Raw genomic sequence first — 16,036 nt, 5'->3', positions numbered from 1 at the left:
ATCCCTAGAGTATCCAGACCCCAGTCCAAAGAATTCTCTGGAGTGATGAGAAAAAATGTTGCAGGGAAATGTGTGGAGAATGTATTACTTTAATATAGCTCTGTGTATTTCTTATGAGGTTAAGTAAAGAACAGTGGTGGTTTAGAATTTTTCACGGTCTGTCCACATGTTTGTTATGTGTGGCACCTCTCATGCTCTGTTAAAAAGTTAACCTCTGAACCCAAAACACCCACATGGCTACAGTTCTGGGAGAGGGTGTGTTAAAGTTATGGAAAGTTTGAGGGGTAAGTAGTGGTCCCCCAGGGGCTGGGCAGTTGGACTGCAAGGTCTGTTCTCAGGAGGAGGTGCTAGACAAAGGGGCTGTACTGCAAGAGTGTGCCTGGGACCCCCAGCTAGGGGCAGCGCATGGTCTCTGTTCAGCCTCTGACAGCTTAAAGCACATGGAATCCAGTTGCTGGAACCCTCACAGCAGTCTGGTGAGCAGTCAAGAGGGGGCATTTGACAAGATCTGTGACACATCCAATTCACCTCTGTGGGATATTAGCTATGTAAATGCTAAGGACTACGAGATTTGACTAAGAGGAACTCATTCAGTCATTTAAACATAGGTTGGCCCTTTACATATTTACACAGTTCTCTTACAACTATCAGTAGAATTGGACTTTTGTATTGTTGTTGTACTTCACTACTGGCTTATTCATTTTAAGTTATATCTGTGCAACTGATCTTCTGCAGGAGCTCTAGCCATGACTCCTATTTAAGGTTAGTGCTGGATTGTTATTACAGATAATGATTTTCAGGACACTAGAACAGTGTCTCACAACATAATAAATATACTCAGCACTGAGCAAGAACTTTCTCCAAGAATAAGGATGCTCTAAATAAAGAAATCTGTGTACTGCAAACTGAGGAGATGATTCCTTCAAATATTAATTAAAAGCCACAATTTCTTAAACAGAGTGATTGGAGTTCAGGAAAATGATAACCAGACTATAAAGCCTCAAAATATTTTTGAAGAGCAAGAATTAGAAAAAAGGGCTATCCATTAAGAAAAACTAGGTCTAGAAAATCAATGAAGTTTACAGCAGTTATAAATCTAGTTCCTTAAGTTAATCAAAGTATTTCCCATCTAAGGTAAGTAAACCATAGGGTGAAATCCTTAAGTCCTTATTCAATTCTCCTTCAGGCAAAACTCTCCTTGAAGTCAGTGAGTTTTGCTTGAGTGAGTAAGGACTTGAGAGTGAAAAGGTTAATCTCCATTTAGCTTACTGCAATATATACATTTTTCTTAGGTGTCAGTGACATCTCATTGGGACTTGTCCATCTTTGAACTGCTTATGGTAGCTACACTCTACACCATTTCAGTACTTCTACATATTATGAACGTAACTTCATAGGGAAATAAAACATCCAAGTTTCTAAACCATTTAAAAGGTTTAACTTATTTTTTAAAATAAATACTGTGGGTCATTAGAATTTAACACCTTTTCAGTACAAACTGCTGTTCTTTGAGGTTGGTGTGTGTGTGTGGAAAAGTCTACTGCCAAATCCATCCTGGGACCCAAAGTTAATACTGCTACCTTGTCTCTAGGTAAAAGAGCTTGTAATTTTTGAAAATTAACTACAGTTGTGCCAAGAAGAAATGGTTACTCACCCCGTGCAGTAATTCTGGTTCTTTGAGACGTGCATCCTCATGTGTACTCCACTCCAGGTTCGCTAATGTCCGTGTGCTTTGGACTGGAGATTTCTCATACCTGTATCCATTTGGCCTGCACATCTGTGTTAGCCAGTCTCGTGCCCAATGCAGTTGTTACATAGGACCGCATGTAAAAATTGCCCTCAGTTCTTCCTCTACCGTGGAGCCCCATAGCCAAGAACTCCGAAGCAGAGGGGTCGGAGGGCAGGTAGTGGAGAACCCATCAGGGAACACAACTTGAAGAACCACAATTACGGCACAGGAGGAGTATCCATTTCTTCTTCTTCTTCAAGTAGTGTCCCCATGGGAGCTCTAGGTGACTATGGAGCAGTGCGCTTTAAGGCAGAAGGGGCTTTGGAGCTGAGTCCAATATGGTGGAAAGTACAGTCGAGCTGAATGCAGTGTTGGGGGTGGAGTCCTGACTTATTGCATAGTGTTTGACGAATGTATGGATGGATGCCCTAATAACGGCTCTACAGATGTTGATGACAGATAGGTTTTTGAGGAAGGCCATGGAAGTGGCAATGGACCTTGCAGAATGAGTGTGTAAGCGAAGGTGGCTGAATGTTACAAGACTGATAACGAGTTAATGCAGTCTGATATTCACTTGGAAAGTCTCAGGTTAGAGACTGCTGACCTTTTTGATCTGTCTGCTATCGAGATGAATAACTTGTCTATCTTTCTGAAGGGCTTTGTTCTGTCTAGACAAAAGGCCAGAGCTCTCCAGGGTATGCAGTGTGTCCTGGGAATTCAGATGTGGTTTTAGATAGAAGACAGGCAAATGAATGCACTGATAGAGATGGAACTCAAAAGAGATCTTATCTAAGAATGTGAAGTGGGGCTGCAGTGTGACCTTATCATTGAAGCACTGTGAAGGGGGGATATGCCACTAGGGCCTCTATTTCTCCAACCCACTCCACCATCAGGGATGCCATCTTCATTGCAAATGGAGCAGTGAGAAGGTAGTCAGAGGTTTAAAGGTCATTCTTGTGAGGCATTTCAGGACCAGATCGAGGTCCCATACTGGGGTAGGGCATTGGACCAGTGGACCAAAGGCTTCCCATCCTTCTAAGGAATCTTGCTGTGGTCGGGTGGGTAAAGACTGAATAGCCCTCTATTGGGGGATGAAAAACCATGATGGACGCCAGGGAGACTCCTATGGAGCTCATCAATAGACCTGAGGTTTTCAGAGCTAGGGTGTAGTATATCCAGAAACAATGCAGTCATTGGTGAAAGCTGCCTGTGGTCACACCAGCTAGCAAACTGCATCCATTTTTCAGAATACATGTACTGAGTAGATTGTTTCCTGCTATGCAATATCACTATTTTATGTCCTCTGAGCAGGCTGTCTCTAATCGCATGAGCCATCAATAACCATGCTTTGAGACCAAGCATCATGACATTGGGATGACAAAATCTTCCTGCACTCTTAGAAGAGATGATGCAGAGTGATGAGGAGAGTGATCGGAGGACAAAAAGATGGTTTTCTTACCAGATACAGCTATGTTTGCCTGAGCCAAGTTGGAACTATTAGAATTACTCTGGCTCTGGCACTCTTTATTTTGAGCATAACTTTGGCTATTAGGAGTGCATACTGTAGGGTTGACCACCCCTGAAGGTGAAAAGCGTCCCCTATGGATTGGTGACCCAATCTGCCCCTTGAGCAGAAGTGGCAAATAAGTCTATCTGGGGGGTACCACAGTGACAGAATCTGTGATGTAATATGTTGAGGTCTATTTCCCACTTGTCATCTTGGAAGAATTGTCTGCTGAGTGAGTCTGCAGTCACACTCTGAATGTACAGGAGATAGGCTGCTGTGATAGTGATCTGGTTTCATATGCACCAGTTCCAGGGTCTGCCGCCTTGGTGAAACAGGAAGAGGACCTTGCTCCTCCTTTCAGCAGCCAATTGTCCTGGTAAGGGAATACTTTCCTGCATAGCTACCATCAACACAATCTTCTAAAAGATCTTCAGGCAGATGATAGGCCAAAGGGGGGCAATCAGTATTGATAGTTGTCCTGGCCAACAACAAAATGGAGAAATCTTTTGTGGGATGGGTGGATAGTGATGTGGAAATATGAATCTTGAAAGTAAAGGGCTGAGAACCAATCCCTTCCTCTAATGGAATTATCACTGTGAGCATCACCATTCTGAACTTCTGTGCCTTCACATTGGTGTTGAGTAGTCTCAGGTCTAGGATGGGTCTCCAACCTGCACTCTTTTTTTTGATACCAGGAAGTACTTGAATAAAATCTCTTCCCTCCATTCTATATGGGAACTGGTTCAATAGCTCCCATGCATAACAGAGTCTATTTCTTGACAAAGCATGCTCTCCTGAGAAGGGTCCCTGAAGAGGGATGGGGAGGAGGGTTCATTGGTGGAAGTGAGGCAAAGTGGACTGTGGAGAATATCTCCAGGACCCAACTTGTCCGCAGTGATAGACTCCCAGCTCACCTGAAGTTGCGAAGACAGTTGCAGAAGGGAGGAAGGCTGGTGAATCAGTGCAGCTGAAGAGGATGACGATGGTAGTTCAGACCTAAGTTCCTTGTAACCTGCGCACATCGACGGGGAGAGGAGCCCGTTCTCTGGCCCAGCCCAGATGGAGCTGTCGCAGACCAGAAGAGGTGCCTCTCACTCGGCCCCAAACTGCTGTGGCAAGAGACGGTTTGGGGGAGTCCTCTCTCCCTGCCGCAGCCCTGGGGCAGCCTGCACCCCAAACCCCTCATCCCCAGCCCCACCCCAGAGCCCGTGCCACCCATGCCCCAACCCTCTGCCCCAGCCCTGAGCCCCCTCCCACACTCCAAACGCCATCACCACCACCACCCACCACCTCCATATTGGTGCACATAAAATTAGTTCCATACATGGACATAAAAATTTAGAGGGAACACTGGTTCAGACCCTCAATCACCACATCAAAATTGCTGCTTGGTGTGTGAGACAGTAGGCTGAGAAGTGGACGGTTTCTCTGAAACCTATGCCTTCTCTGGTGTGGCACATACATCCTCTAGGAGGGAAGGAATTGGACAGGGCAGGATCTGAGGGCCATCTGAGACTTGCTGAGTTTTGTTGTGTATGTCGGAGTATAAATGCCAAGAGAACACAAAGTCACTCTAGAATCCCTCAGTGGTTGCAGAGACTTGTCTGTACTATCTGAAAACAAATTAGAGCCATCAAAAGGAAGGTCCTCAACTGTATTCTAAATCTCCTTTGGGAAACAAGACAGCTAAAGCTAGGAGGCTCTTCTCATCACCACCACTGTAGTGATTGAATGGGAAGCAGTATCAGCAACATCGAGAGAGCCTTGCAAGGTTGTCCCAGTAAGTAGTACGCCATCCACAACAATTGCCTAGACTTGTTCCCTGTGTTCTCCCAGTAGATCGACAAATGAAGTTAGCTTGGTAGAATTGACATGGTTGTACTTTGCTATCAAAGCTTGATAACTGGCAATGCTAAATTGAAAGGAAGCTGAAAAGTAAGACTTTCTCCCTAGCAGGTCCAAGCGCTTATGGTCTTTGTCATGAGGCATGGATTTAGTGTGGTGCTGCCCACCACATTCATTCACTGCATCCACCACCAAGGAGTTAGGTGAGGGATGGGAAATAAAATCTGAGTCCTTTGCTCGGGCACAATACTTCTTGTCCGTTCTTTTGCAGGTAGGCAGAATAGAAGTTGGCGTGTGCCAGGTTATCTTTGTTAGTTCTAAAAGGGCCTCATTTACAGGTAAAGCTATGCATGCCAATGAAGGTGAGTGAAGAATATATCAAGCACCTTATGATGAGGCTCTGTAACCTCCTTGAAGGGAATCTGCCAGGAGTCTACAACTCTCTTGCTCAGATCCTGAACATGTTTTAAATCACCCACCAGGGATGGAGGAGGAGGCATGACTGCTTCATCTGCAGATGAAGAGGAAATGTTCCTGTAAGAGAAACCTCTTCATTGACTTCCTGCTCCTCAAAAGAATCTTTTTGAGGGTCAGGTCTCCTGGAGGGAGCAGGTGATGCAGGCTGCCTCTCTCTGTGATGGATGGTACTGGATGATCTGGAAAATTTTTGGCAATAAGCCACCACAGGGTCCCAAATATGGCGAAAGAGGTGCAGCATAAGGCAAACCAGGAGGCACCCAAGGGTGTTCATACCAGTGAGGTGTTGGTGGTAATCATAGGTTGCAAGTAGCTGCAGCTTCAGCAAAAGCCTCTGGGAAGGGCCCTCTGAAGGACTGAGGAGACCAACTCTGGACTGACACTTGTGAGACCAAGGCAAGATCTGCCTCAGAATCCTCTTCCTCAGGTTCACTCAGGAATGGTGGAGCTCCTGGAGAGATCTGAGGTGAAATTATTTTAGGTGATCCTGATGTTCTTGATACTGACAGCAAATTGGAGCTGAGGAGCCCAGTCAGGAGTCTCAGTTACAGCCAGGTCCTGAGGGAAACAGAACACTTGCAGCACTATGAGAAACATCAATACCAAGGCTCATGATGTCAGTCATGGCTGAGGACCCTGATGATACCACAGTCTTCAGGTGCTAAGAGGGAAGCATAGTTGTTGACAGAGCCGAAGATCTCATGTGCCCCAAGGGAAGCGTGGTCAGAACCTCAGTGGACTTCAATACTGCAGAAGCAGAGAAAGAGCTCTTCTTGCTGCCTCAAACTGATAATGGTACCAAGGGTCTCTCTGGGCCCGTGGCCTTGCCACCTTGTGATCTAGCTGTACCCTGAGTACCTGCAGAACTGAGAGCCTGGTACCTGAATGGAGTGCTGGAGTACTTGAGTGAACCAACAACCTTGGCTTTTTAGAGGTAAAATATCTACATGGCGAACCCTTTTTCTTTTGAGGACTTGAGAGAGGAGTCCTGTATCTTCCTCTTGGGTGCCCTGGAACTGTGGGACTTCAAGGCAGCAGACTTGCTTGGGGACTGACATATGGGGGGGTCCCTTGGCCCGGGTCGGAGGTCGGACATAGAGAGCTCTCCATCACGAGGAGGCAAAGCTTTAGTTCTCTATTTTTTCTGGTTCTTGATTTAAAGGCCAGATGAAAATTGCACTTTTCAGCAATAGATGCAGTGGGAATGTCTGATGCTGACCAGGATTGACTCCTGGCATGACAAACAGCACTTGAATCCAGGAGAACTGGGCATCACCTTCTAGTCAGAAAAATGTCCGATCTAAAAATCTATATAAATTGTATGTAGAAAAATATTTAAATAAAAAAGAAAAAGCTATAATAGGAGTATATACTAACTGTGGAAAAACTAACACTAACACTACTACAATCAGCAAGAGAAAAAATAGAGTTGAGGAAGTCTATATAGGACAACTGCTAAAGCTCCATCTCAACCCAATGTGGTTGAGGGTGGCTTGCCCACACAGTGCTATATAACAGGAGGAGGCATGAGACTGACAAATGCATGTACAAGCCAAACAGACTCTGCTATGAGAAATCATGTGTCAAAGGGGACCCAGAGTGGAGCATCTGTAGGAATGTTACTTGAAGAACAACCAGAATTTATTGAAATTAACTGCTAAAGTATTGTTCAGCAACAAGTAAGCTGGATTCCCATCAAAAACCCCAAACCCTGTCAAATAAAAAAATATTAAAAGGCATATTCTCCAAGTGTTGGTAGGGTATGAATGAACTCTCCTCTGACATCTAGCAATGAGCTGGGGGAAGAGACTTCAGGAACAGAGTGTGTTTGCATAGACATGCCTATTCGCCTAGGTGTGTAGCACGATGAAGCTGCTTTGCCAAAACGATCACTTTTGGCTGATGGGCAGCAGAACTGTACTTAGCATGCCCTGATTGAGGGGGTCACCCGAAATGGAACTTCCACCTGCTTAGCGAGTGAAGGGACGCCAAATACCAGTAAAGGAGAGACAGGTGAGGTCAGATGTTCCTACATGGTGGTGTGGATTCTACCCAAAAAGTCCTACGCACTGTGATGGGGCAAGGCCAGATGGCTACAGTAAAGTACTGAGAAACAGGTATGTTAGCCCCAGGCTAAACAAATCCCTAGGACCCTGGTAACCAAATGGCAGTTGCTCCAGGTTAAGCAAGGCACCTGGAGCCAATTAAGATCTTTCTAGAAGGCAGTAGAGATAGCTACTTTAATTAGAACACCTGCAGCCAATCAAGGCAGGCTAATCAGGGCACCTGGGTTTAAAAAGGAGCTCACTCCAGTCAGGCACGGAGGATCCAGAGGAGAAGGAGTGTGTGTGAGGAGCTGGGAGCAAGAAGGCAAGGAGCTGAGAGTGAGAGAGTGTACTGCTGGAGGATTGAGGAGGACAAGCGTTATCAGACACCAGGAGGAAGGTCCTGTGGTGAGGATAAAGAAGGTGTTTGGAGGAGGCCATGGGGAAGTAGCCCAGGGAGTTGTAGCTGTCATGCAGCTGTTACAGGAGGCACTATAGACAGCTGCGATCCACAGGGCCCTGGGCTGGAACCCGGAGTAGAGGGCGGGCCTGGGTTCCTCCCAAACCTCCCAACTCCTGATCAGACACAGGAGGAGCTGATCCAGACTGTGGGTTCCACAAGAGGGGAAGATCACTGAGGTGAACAAATCCGCCAAAAAGCACAGGACCCACCAAGGTAGAGGAGGAACTTTGTCACAGCACCTTTTGACCTTCCACTCTCCAGTGTTTAGAGACAGAGCTAATTAGACTCAATTGAGAGTCACTGTTGCTGTGCAGTAATGACCAGAGCTGATAACCAGGTCTAGAAGCTATGCCTTAGACCAGGTGTAGGCACAGTGGTGAAAGGAAAGAAAATGCAGAGGCTGTACTAACAGTGAGGTTCCCTGCTACCCATTGAAATCTCTGAAGACCTGGGTGGAACCTAGAACAGAGCACTGCAGAAGTAACAGCATGTGCCCATCAGCAGCAGCGGCAGACAGCAACCATAGAGACATTGCTTGATTACTCCTCCCCCTTTGTTCATAGGAGTTCACCTCTCACCCCAACACACCTCTGAATTCTAAGTCTTTGCTAACCAAGGACAGCCAACTATGAGCAGGGTGCATTGGAGGGGTGAGAGAGTCACTAAAGAGACATTTGTCAGTCAGACTTTTCCACCACAAGGTGGAAAACTTAGGCAAAGGACACTGCTCAACACATTGTGGGCCAGGTTTTGCTTATGGTTGCATGCTTTTGAATGCAGTTGTGGTATTTTCCCAAACTTATGCTTGGTTCCCTTTCATTAAAAGTTCTCTTTTGTTATACACAGACTTAGTGCTTCCAAATGGGGAAGTATTGCCTCTCAGAGGCACCCATGGCTGGTTGTTAAAATTTTCCAGATTATTGGGTGGAGGCTTGAGCTGGTTCTGTTTTGAATAATTAAGAAGAACTCTCAATACTGAAGCTAGCCCTTGTTGCTGCTGACTCCACTTCACAGGAGAATTACACAAGGAAAGACTTTGTTAAATAATCTAAATCCTCCTCATTGCCATGTACTGGGGGGAAAATATATTTTATTTACGAATACAAGCTCTGATTCTCCATTGTCTTGTTCATGTACATCTATCCCAAGTAAGTGCAAAATGCTATCATTGGTATGAATAGAAAATTCTGATTTGGCAATTTGTACATCTATTTTGCACAGATATCAATGAATACACAAAATGCAAGGTCTAGAAATTCAGGTCCGCTGCACCTACAGTAGATATGTAACCAGATGTCTTGATTATAACTTATGAAAAGTTTGTGAAGTACTGTGTGCTGGTCCATACTATGTGTTTTAGATTTATGTAGGCCCCTAACCTACAATGAAATTAAACACCTGCTTAATTTAAGGCATGTGAATAGTTCCATGGAAGTCAATGGGACAATTAATGTGCTTAAGTGCTTTACTGATTGTGTACACACAATGGAATGGCACAGAGATAGTGTATCAAGGAACCCACAAGAGGACCATTGATCAGCTCATAAGAGAAACAAACATTACACAATTTCCTACAAAAAAAGTAGTAATTTTGGTATTCCTGAGTAAGAATCAGATAGTGTTCACCACTTAATATAAGAGACTAGCTAGGTTATATTTTAAGCAAAATAAACTCCATAATAAAAATCAAATTCATTTTCAACCTTGTTCACTTTCCCCTTCAAAGGAAATCATACAATTAGAGTAGGGAAGATGTGTGTACCACTGGCTAGAGCTGGAAAATAAGATTCAGGAGACCTGCATTCTGTTGCCAACTCTGTCACTAAGTCATTCTTTGTGACCCTGAATCAAGGCACAACCTTTCTGTGCCATGATTTCCCCATTGTATAAATGCTGATAACAAAATTTACCTCTGAAAAGAACTTTGATATCGGTGGATGAAAAGTGTTATCGAATTCTAAATTTTATTACCATTATTATAGTCTTAATAGGAAATAAATACATTTTTCCCCAATACTAAACCAGGTCTGAAGTTAGATATCACATTTCATTTTTTGATAACTAATTTACTTCCCCTACCATTTAGCCCCTTGTCACGTGGTGACACTGGCCCTTTAAGAGGGAGCAGCACACTCCAATTTGGCTGATTAACTGGATTTAAAAGAGGGCACTTGGGCCCTAGGGAAACAGATCTGGTGAGTCAGGGCTGCCTGACAGGAGAAGCTTCAGTATGAGATAAAAGCTGGCACAGACTATATGTGATCCCTGGGAGAAGGCAGGAGAGCAGCAGGAGGGGTTTGCTGGCTGGCATCCTCGAGCCAGGGCAGTAAGGCTGAAGGCCAGGGAGCAACAGAGGAAGTTGCCTGCTTGCCCTAAGCTGAAGAGTCAGAGCTAAAGGCCAAAAGCAGAGGAGGAGCTTACCTGCTAACATCTCCAGGGCTGGAGAGCTGAACCCAGAGGAACAGAGAGACAGCCAAGGGGAGTGAGGGATACTCCCCTGGCAAGAGAGGCTGTGGCTATTTCTGCAGGGAAGAGTCAGGTTGCACGACAGCTGAAAGGGCTGGGGTGGCTGTCCAGGGCCAGAGGAAGAGCAGAAGACTGACAGGGTTTGAGGGACTAGATGTTGGGGATCTTAATCACTCAGCGTGATGAATGAATTTTATGTTGGGACTGTTGATGGACTATTTTGCATAAATTTTTAATAAACCAGTCCAACAGAAGAATAGTATTGAGTGAGCAGAGTGTCCATGGGGGAAACCTGGGTTATATGAAGCAGGGTGCCACAGCCACAAGGGACTGCTCAGAAGGTGGCCAACCCTATTATGCTGGTCTGCATCATCTAGTACACCTCTACCCCGATATAACGCGACCCGATATAACACGAATTTGGATATAACGTAGTAAAGCACTGCTCGGGGGGGGCTGCACACTCCGGTGGATCAAAGCAAGTTTGATATAATGCGGTTTCACCTATAATGCGGTAAGATTTTTTTGGCTCCCAAGGACAGCGTTATATCGGGGTAGAGGTGTAGTTTACTGTGACCTTTCATTTACAAGTTAACCACAACTTTATTTTCTAAAGCTTCCCATTATACTGATCATACATATCAAAGACTAGATTTACGACAGGTACTACTTTTTCATATCTCATGCCTACCGCGAAGTAGTACACTACTTATTCCTAAACGATTTGCTTAAGAATTCTACAGTTCATTGCATTAGCATCAATATATTTTAGCTCTACAATAAAATTAAAGCAAAAAACACCTACTGGATTGTTATTGGTTTTCCCTGCAAGGATGACTCTAGCTTTGACCTTGTTCATATTGAAGTTTTTCAGATAGGCCTCATAGATTCTCTTGGCGAGAGATTTAAGATCTGCCATTTCTGAATCTTCCACATCTTGTTCACCTGTTAGAATTTCTGCTTTCAACTTTGCCTTCTCAGATCTTGGCATTCGTCCAAAACGAATTGCTGGTAAAAAGACAATTATGAAACAAATACATAAAGTCCATACTAGTTTTCCCTCCCTGAATACAGCAGTCAGATTTCTATCTAGAAGAAGTAATGACTAGAGGTAGGACATGCTGACTCTAATAAAGCCATGAATTAAATAAGACAGCCCTTCCCCACATAATTAGTCCCTAATTATTAAATCACCAATCTCCAATGAGGATAATCAAATGTCATGCTTCAGAGCATAAGCTGATAGCTGCAGTGATCCACAATTGGTGCACTCTGCTGTATATAGAGGGGAAAGGGCAATGTACTACTGTTTGCCTTCAGCTGAAGCATTCTATTCCAGCCATAGCTTTAGGCAGGAGACTAAACTGGATTAGATTTTAATGATTATATACTTGCTGTGAAAGACTGGAAAGCAGCCAGTAGTCCTACATCCCATAAATAAAATTTAGAACACTCAGATCTAGTACTATCCCAAATTACGAAATACACTATATTTCTAAATCCTCAGAAGATATGGGGTGCTTGAATACAAGTAGATTAATCCACATATAAAACAAGCTCCAAAATGCAAGCAATGGCTTCCATGTAAGGAAATAGAATAAAAAGTAAAGAATTTTTTTTTAAATAATATTAAAGACAGTTGCAGTCAAGATCCTTACATTTCAGACACACACTAAGTATTTAACTATAGATTTATTCTACTTGGTGACTAACAAAATTGAAAAGATTTAAAAATATTTAGAAGGCCCAGACAAACAAATAGCAACTATAAAATTAGGTTTCAGAGTAGCAGCCGTGTAGTGTAAGAACGGTACTCACCTTTGTAACGTTGTTCTTCGAGATGTGTTCCATATTCATTCCAAGTAGGTGTGCGTGCGCCACGTGCAGTTCGTCGGAAGAATTTCCCCTAGCAACACCCGGCGGGTCGCAGGCGCCCCCTGGCGTGGCGCTTTGCGGCACCGTATATATGCCCTGCCGACCCGGCCGACTCCTCAGTTTCCTTCTTGCCGGATAACTCGACAGTGGGAAGGAGGGCGGGTGTGGAATGAATATGAGCACACATCTCGAAGAACAACAGTTACAAAGTGAGTAACCGTCTTTTCTCTTCGAGTGCTTGCTCATATTCATTCCAAGTAGGTGAATCCAGGCCTTACCTAGGCGGTGGGGTCGGAGTTGGAGATGTTGAATACAGAACAGCAAGCCAAGAGCCGCATCGTCCCGGGACTGCTGCACCAAGGCGTAATGGGCAGAAAAGTGTGCACTGACGACCACGTGGCTGCACGACATATGTCTTGTATAGGCACACGGCGAGGAAGGCAATCGAGGACGCTGCGCTCTCGTGGAAGAGCGGTAACTCGCCCTGGAGAAGTGTGAGCAAGGCATAGCATGTTTTGAATGCAGGCCGTCACCAGGATGATATGTTGCGATGAGACAGGGTGACCCTTCATCCTGTCTGCGAGCGGCAACGAATAGTTGGGAGGTCTTCGGAAGGGTCGGGTGCGGTCAATGTAAAACGCCAGCGCCGACGAACATGCAGTGAATGCAAGCTCTGCTCTCTGCGAGACGCATGAGGTTTTGGGGTAAAACACTGGAAGGAAAATGTCTGGTTTAGGTGGAATGGGAGACCACCTTGGGCAGAAAGGCGGATGCGGACGGAGTGCACCTTGTCTTTATGGAATATCGTGTATGGTGCGTCCGCCACCAGAGCGCGAAGCTCTGAACTCTCCTGGCCGATGTAATGGCCACAAGGAACGCACCTTCCACGATAGGTACAGGAGAGAGCAAGTTGCAAGGTTCGAAAGGAGGGCCATTAGTTCGAGAAGAACCAGATTGAGGTCCCAGGAGGGGGCGGATAGCGGACCTGGGATACAGGCGCTCCAGGCTTGAGACCTAGACCATAGGGTGAGAGAAGGCGGAGGAAGAGCCTTCTCCTGAAGAAGGAGGAATGGCCGCTAGGTGGACGCGGAGGGATGAGAGCGCGAGGCTTGTTGTTTAAGGTGCCATAGTATTCCAGTAGCACTTGGATGGGAACCTGAGCTGGTGACAGTCCTCGTATGACACCACAGGAAACCTCTTCATTTTGCCAGGTGGGTAGGTAGCCTGGTTGCAGGTTTCCTTACTCCCAAAGCACTTGCTGCACTGGGGTGGAACAGCGCAGCTCGCAGAGCTCAGCCACCAGGAGCCACGCAGTCAGGTGGAGGACGGAGCGGGGTGGAGAAGCCTGCCGTGGTCTTGTGATATCAGTCCGATGACGCGGCAGGGAAGGCCGGCTGGCTATGGACAGGTCAAGCGTGGGTACCAGTGTTGGCGAGGCCACGCTGGGGCGATGAGAATTAGTCGGGCCTTGTCCTGCGTAGCTTTACGAGGATTTGTGCACAAGGGAACGGCGGGAAGGCATAGAGAGGTGGGTCGACCAGGTAGGAGGAACGCGTCGACAGAGAGCCGCGGTCGAGACCGCGGAAGGAGCAGAACAGGGGCACTTCCGGTTGGTGCGGGACGCGAAGAGGTCGATTCGGGAAATCCCACCGCGGAAAAGAGAATGGACTATGTCCGACGAAGAGACCACTCGTGGGCTAGAAAGGACCTGCTGAGCGGTCTGCCAACACGTTCTGGACTCCTGGAAGAAAAGAGGCTTCAGATCGATGCGTGGGTTACACAAACTTCCCACAGCGTTATCGCCTCCTGACAAAGAGGGAGAGAGTGCGTCCCCCTGCTTGTTTATATAGTGCATCGCGGTGGTGTTGTCCGTGAGCACTAAGACAGAAGGCCTCGCAGGTGAGGAAGAAAGCCTGGCAGGCGAGGCGGACGGCCCTCAGCTCCTGAGTTATGTGCAGCGACAGCTCCCGAGAGGACCAGAGCCCTGTGTTCGACGAGACCCCATGTGAGCTCCCAGCCCAGAGAGGATGCGTCCGTTGTTAAGAAATGGACGGCTGTCGGGGGTGAAAGGTAACCCGCAACACACCAGGGCGGGATTTCGCAACATCGGAGGAGTGTAGGAACGTTCTGTGAGTGTGACAACGATGTCCATGCTTCGCTGCGTGACGGTAAACCGGAAGCTAAACCATATCTGCAGTGGGCGCAGGCGGAGTTTGCATACTTGGTTAACAAAAGTACACGCCGCCATGTGGCCTAAGAGGCTGAGACAGACCTGGCCGAGGTCGTGGGAAGGCTAGCAGGCTGTCTATGATAGTGAAGTAGTGCCTGGAAACGGCTGGGTGGAAGTGAGGCTGTCGCGACATAGAGTCCAAGACAGGCCCGATGAATTCTATCCTCTGGATGGTACGAGGATGGACTTGTCGAAATTATCAGGAGCCCTAGAGATTCGAACAGGTCCTGATGATGTCATGTGCACGGCGACCTGAGCCTGGGAGGACGCGCGAACCAGCGCAGTCGTCCAGGTAAGGGAAGACACATATCCCCTGGCGACGGGAGCAAGCGGCCACTACTGCCATACATTTGTGAAACACGTGGGGCAGAGGAAGGCCAATGGTAGGACGCTGAATTGAAATGCCGGTCCCGCACCAGAAAGCGGAGAAAGCGTCTGTGAGGCGGGTAGATCGAAACATGAAAGTACGCGTCTTCATGTCGAGAGCAGCGAACCAGTCTCCCGGATCCAGGGAAGGGATGATGGACCCCAAGGTAACCATCGGAATCGAACTTCCTACGAAGGCATTGAGTCCGCGGAGGTCAGGATGGGACGAGAACTCCTTTCGAACTTGGGGTAAAATAGCGGAGTAAACCCTCGCCTCTGAGGTCGTGAGGCACTCTTCTATCGCTCGAGTTCGAGAAGCGTGAGGACCTCCTGCAGAGGAGGTGCTCGTGAGAGGGTCCCTGAAGAGGGACGGGGAGGGTGGTGGGAGGGTGGAGGCGAATAAACTGGAGATGGTAACCAAACTCCACCGGCGCAAGACCATTGGCTGAAGTTTACCGGGTCCAGCCGGAGGAGGGAGAAGGCGGTTGGAAAGAAGAGGAGTCCGGAAGGGACTGGTGCTCTGCTCTCTGGACACCTTCAAAAGTTTGCTTCGTCCCCGCCGGTGGTTTGGTGGTACCGGTTGTTTGCCCCCCTTGGGAACCGACTGGCGTGTCGGTTCACCCGTCCCCCGTCTGTTGAAAGTCTTGGCGGGGGCGTGGTGGGGAATAAGGGCGCTGAGGTTGCTGCGAAGGACTCCGCGGGTCTGCGGTGTGTGCATGCCAGGAGCGCATTATTATGCGGTTATCTTTAGGCTTTGCAGCCTTGGGTCCGTCTTCTCTGAGAAAGGCCTGCCCTTCAAAAGGGAGGTCTTGTATGGTAAGGCTGCAGCTCCGGAGGTAAGCGGACACTTGCAACCAGAAATCCGTTCTCATGTAACGCCCGCGCACGCAGATGGTTCTAGCTGCTGAGTCTGCGGCGTCGAGCGCAGCTGTAAGGCTGTCCTTGAGAATCTTCTGCCCTCTTCCACGAGACTTTTTGAACTCAGGGGGGAGTCTACCGGGACCAGTTCAGTAACTTGTCCATGTCTGCAGGT

At 47.0% G+C, this 16,036-nt stretch overlaps 1 protein-coding gene across 1 annotated transcript in view; it reads right to left on the bottom strand.

The window, feature by feature from the left end:
- Positions 1 to 16,036, bottom strand: part of PPARA (peroxisome proliferator activated receptor alpha) — a 45,596-nt gene that overhangs the window by 18,810 nt on the left and 10,750 nt on the right. The window contains 1 exon segment of the mRNA XM_075070475.1: positions 11,338 to 11,540. Within this exon segment, the coding sequence (XP_074926576.1) occupies positions 11,338 to 11,540 (203 nt within the window).

Source organism: Chelonoidis abingdonii, chromosome 1 (assembly GCF_003597395.2).
Source record: "Chelonoidis abingdonii isolate Lonesome George chromosome 1, CheloAbing_2.0, whole genome shotgun sequence".
NCBI classification, from domain to species: domain Eukaryota; kingdom Metazoa; phylum Chordata; order Testudines; family Testudinidae; genus Chelonoidis; species Chelonoidis abingdonii.
Note: the sequence above shows the minus strand (reverse complement) of the source record. Positions and strands in the feature narration are given on the sequence as shown.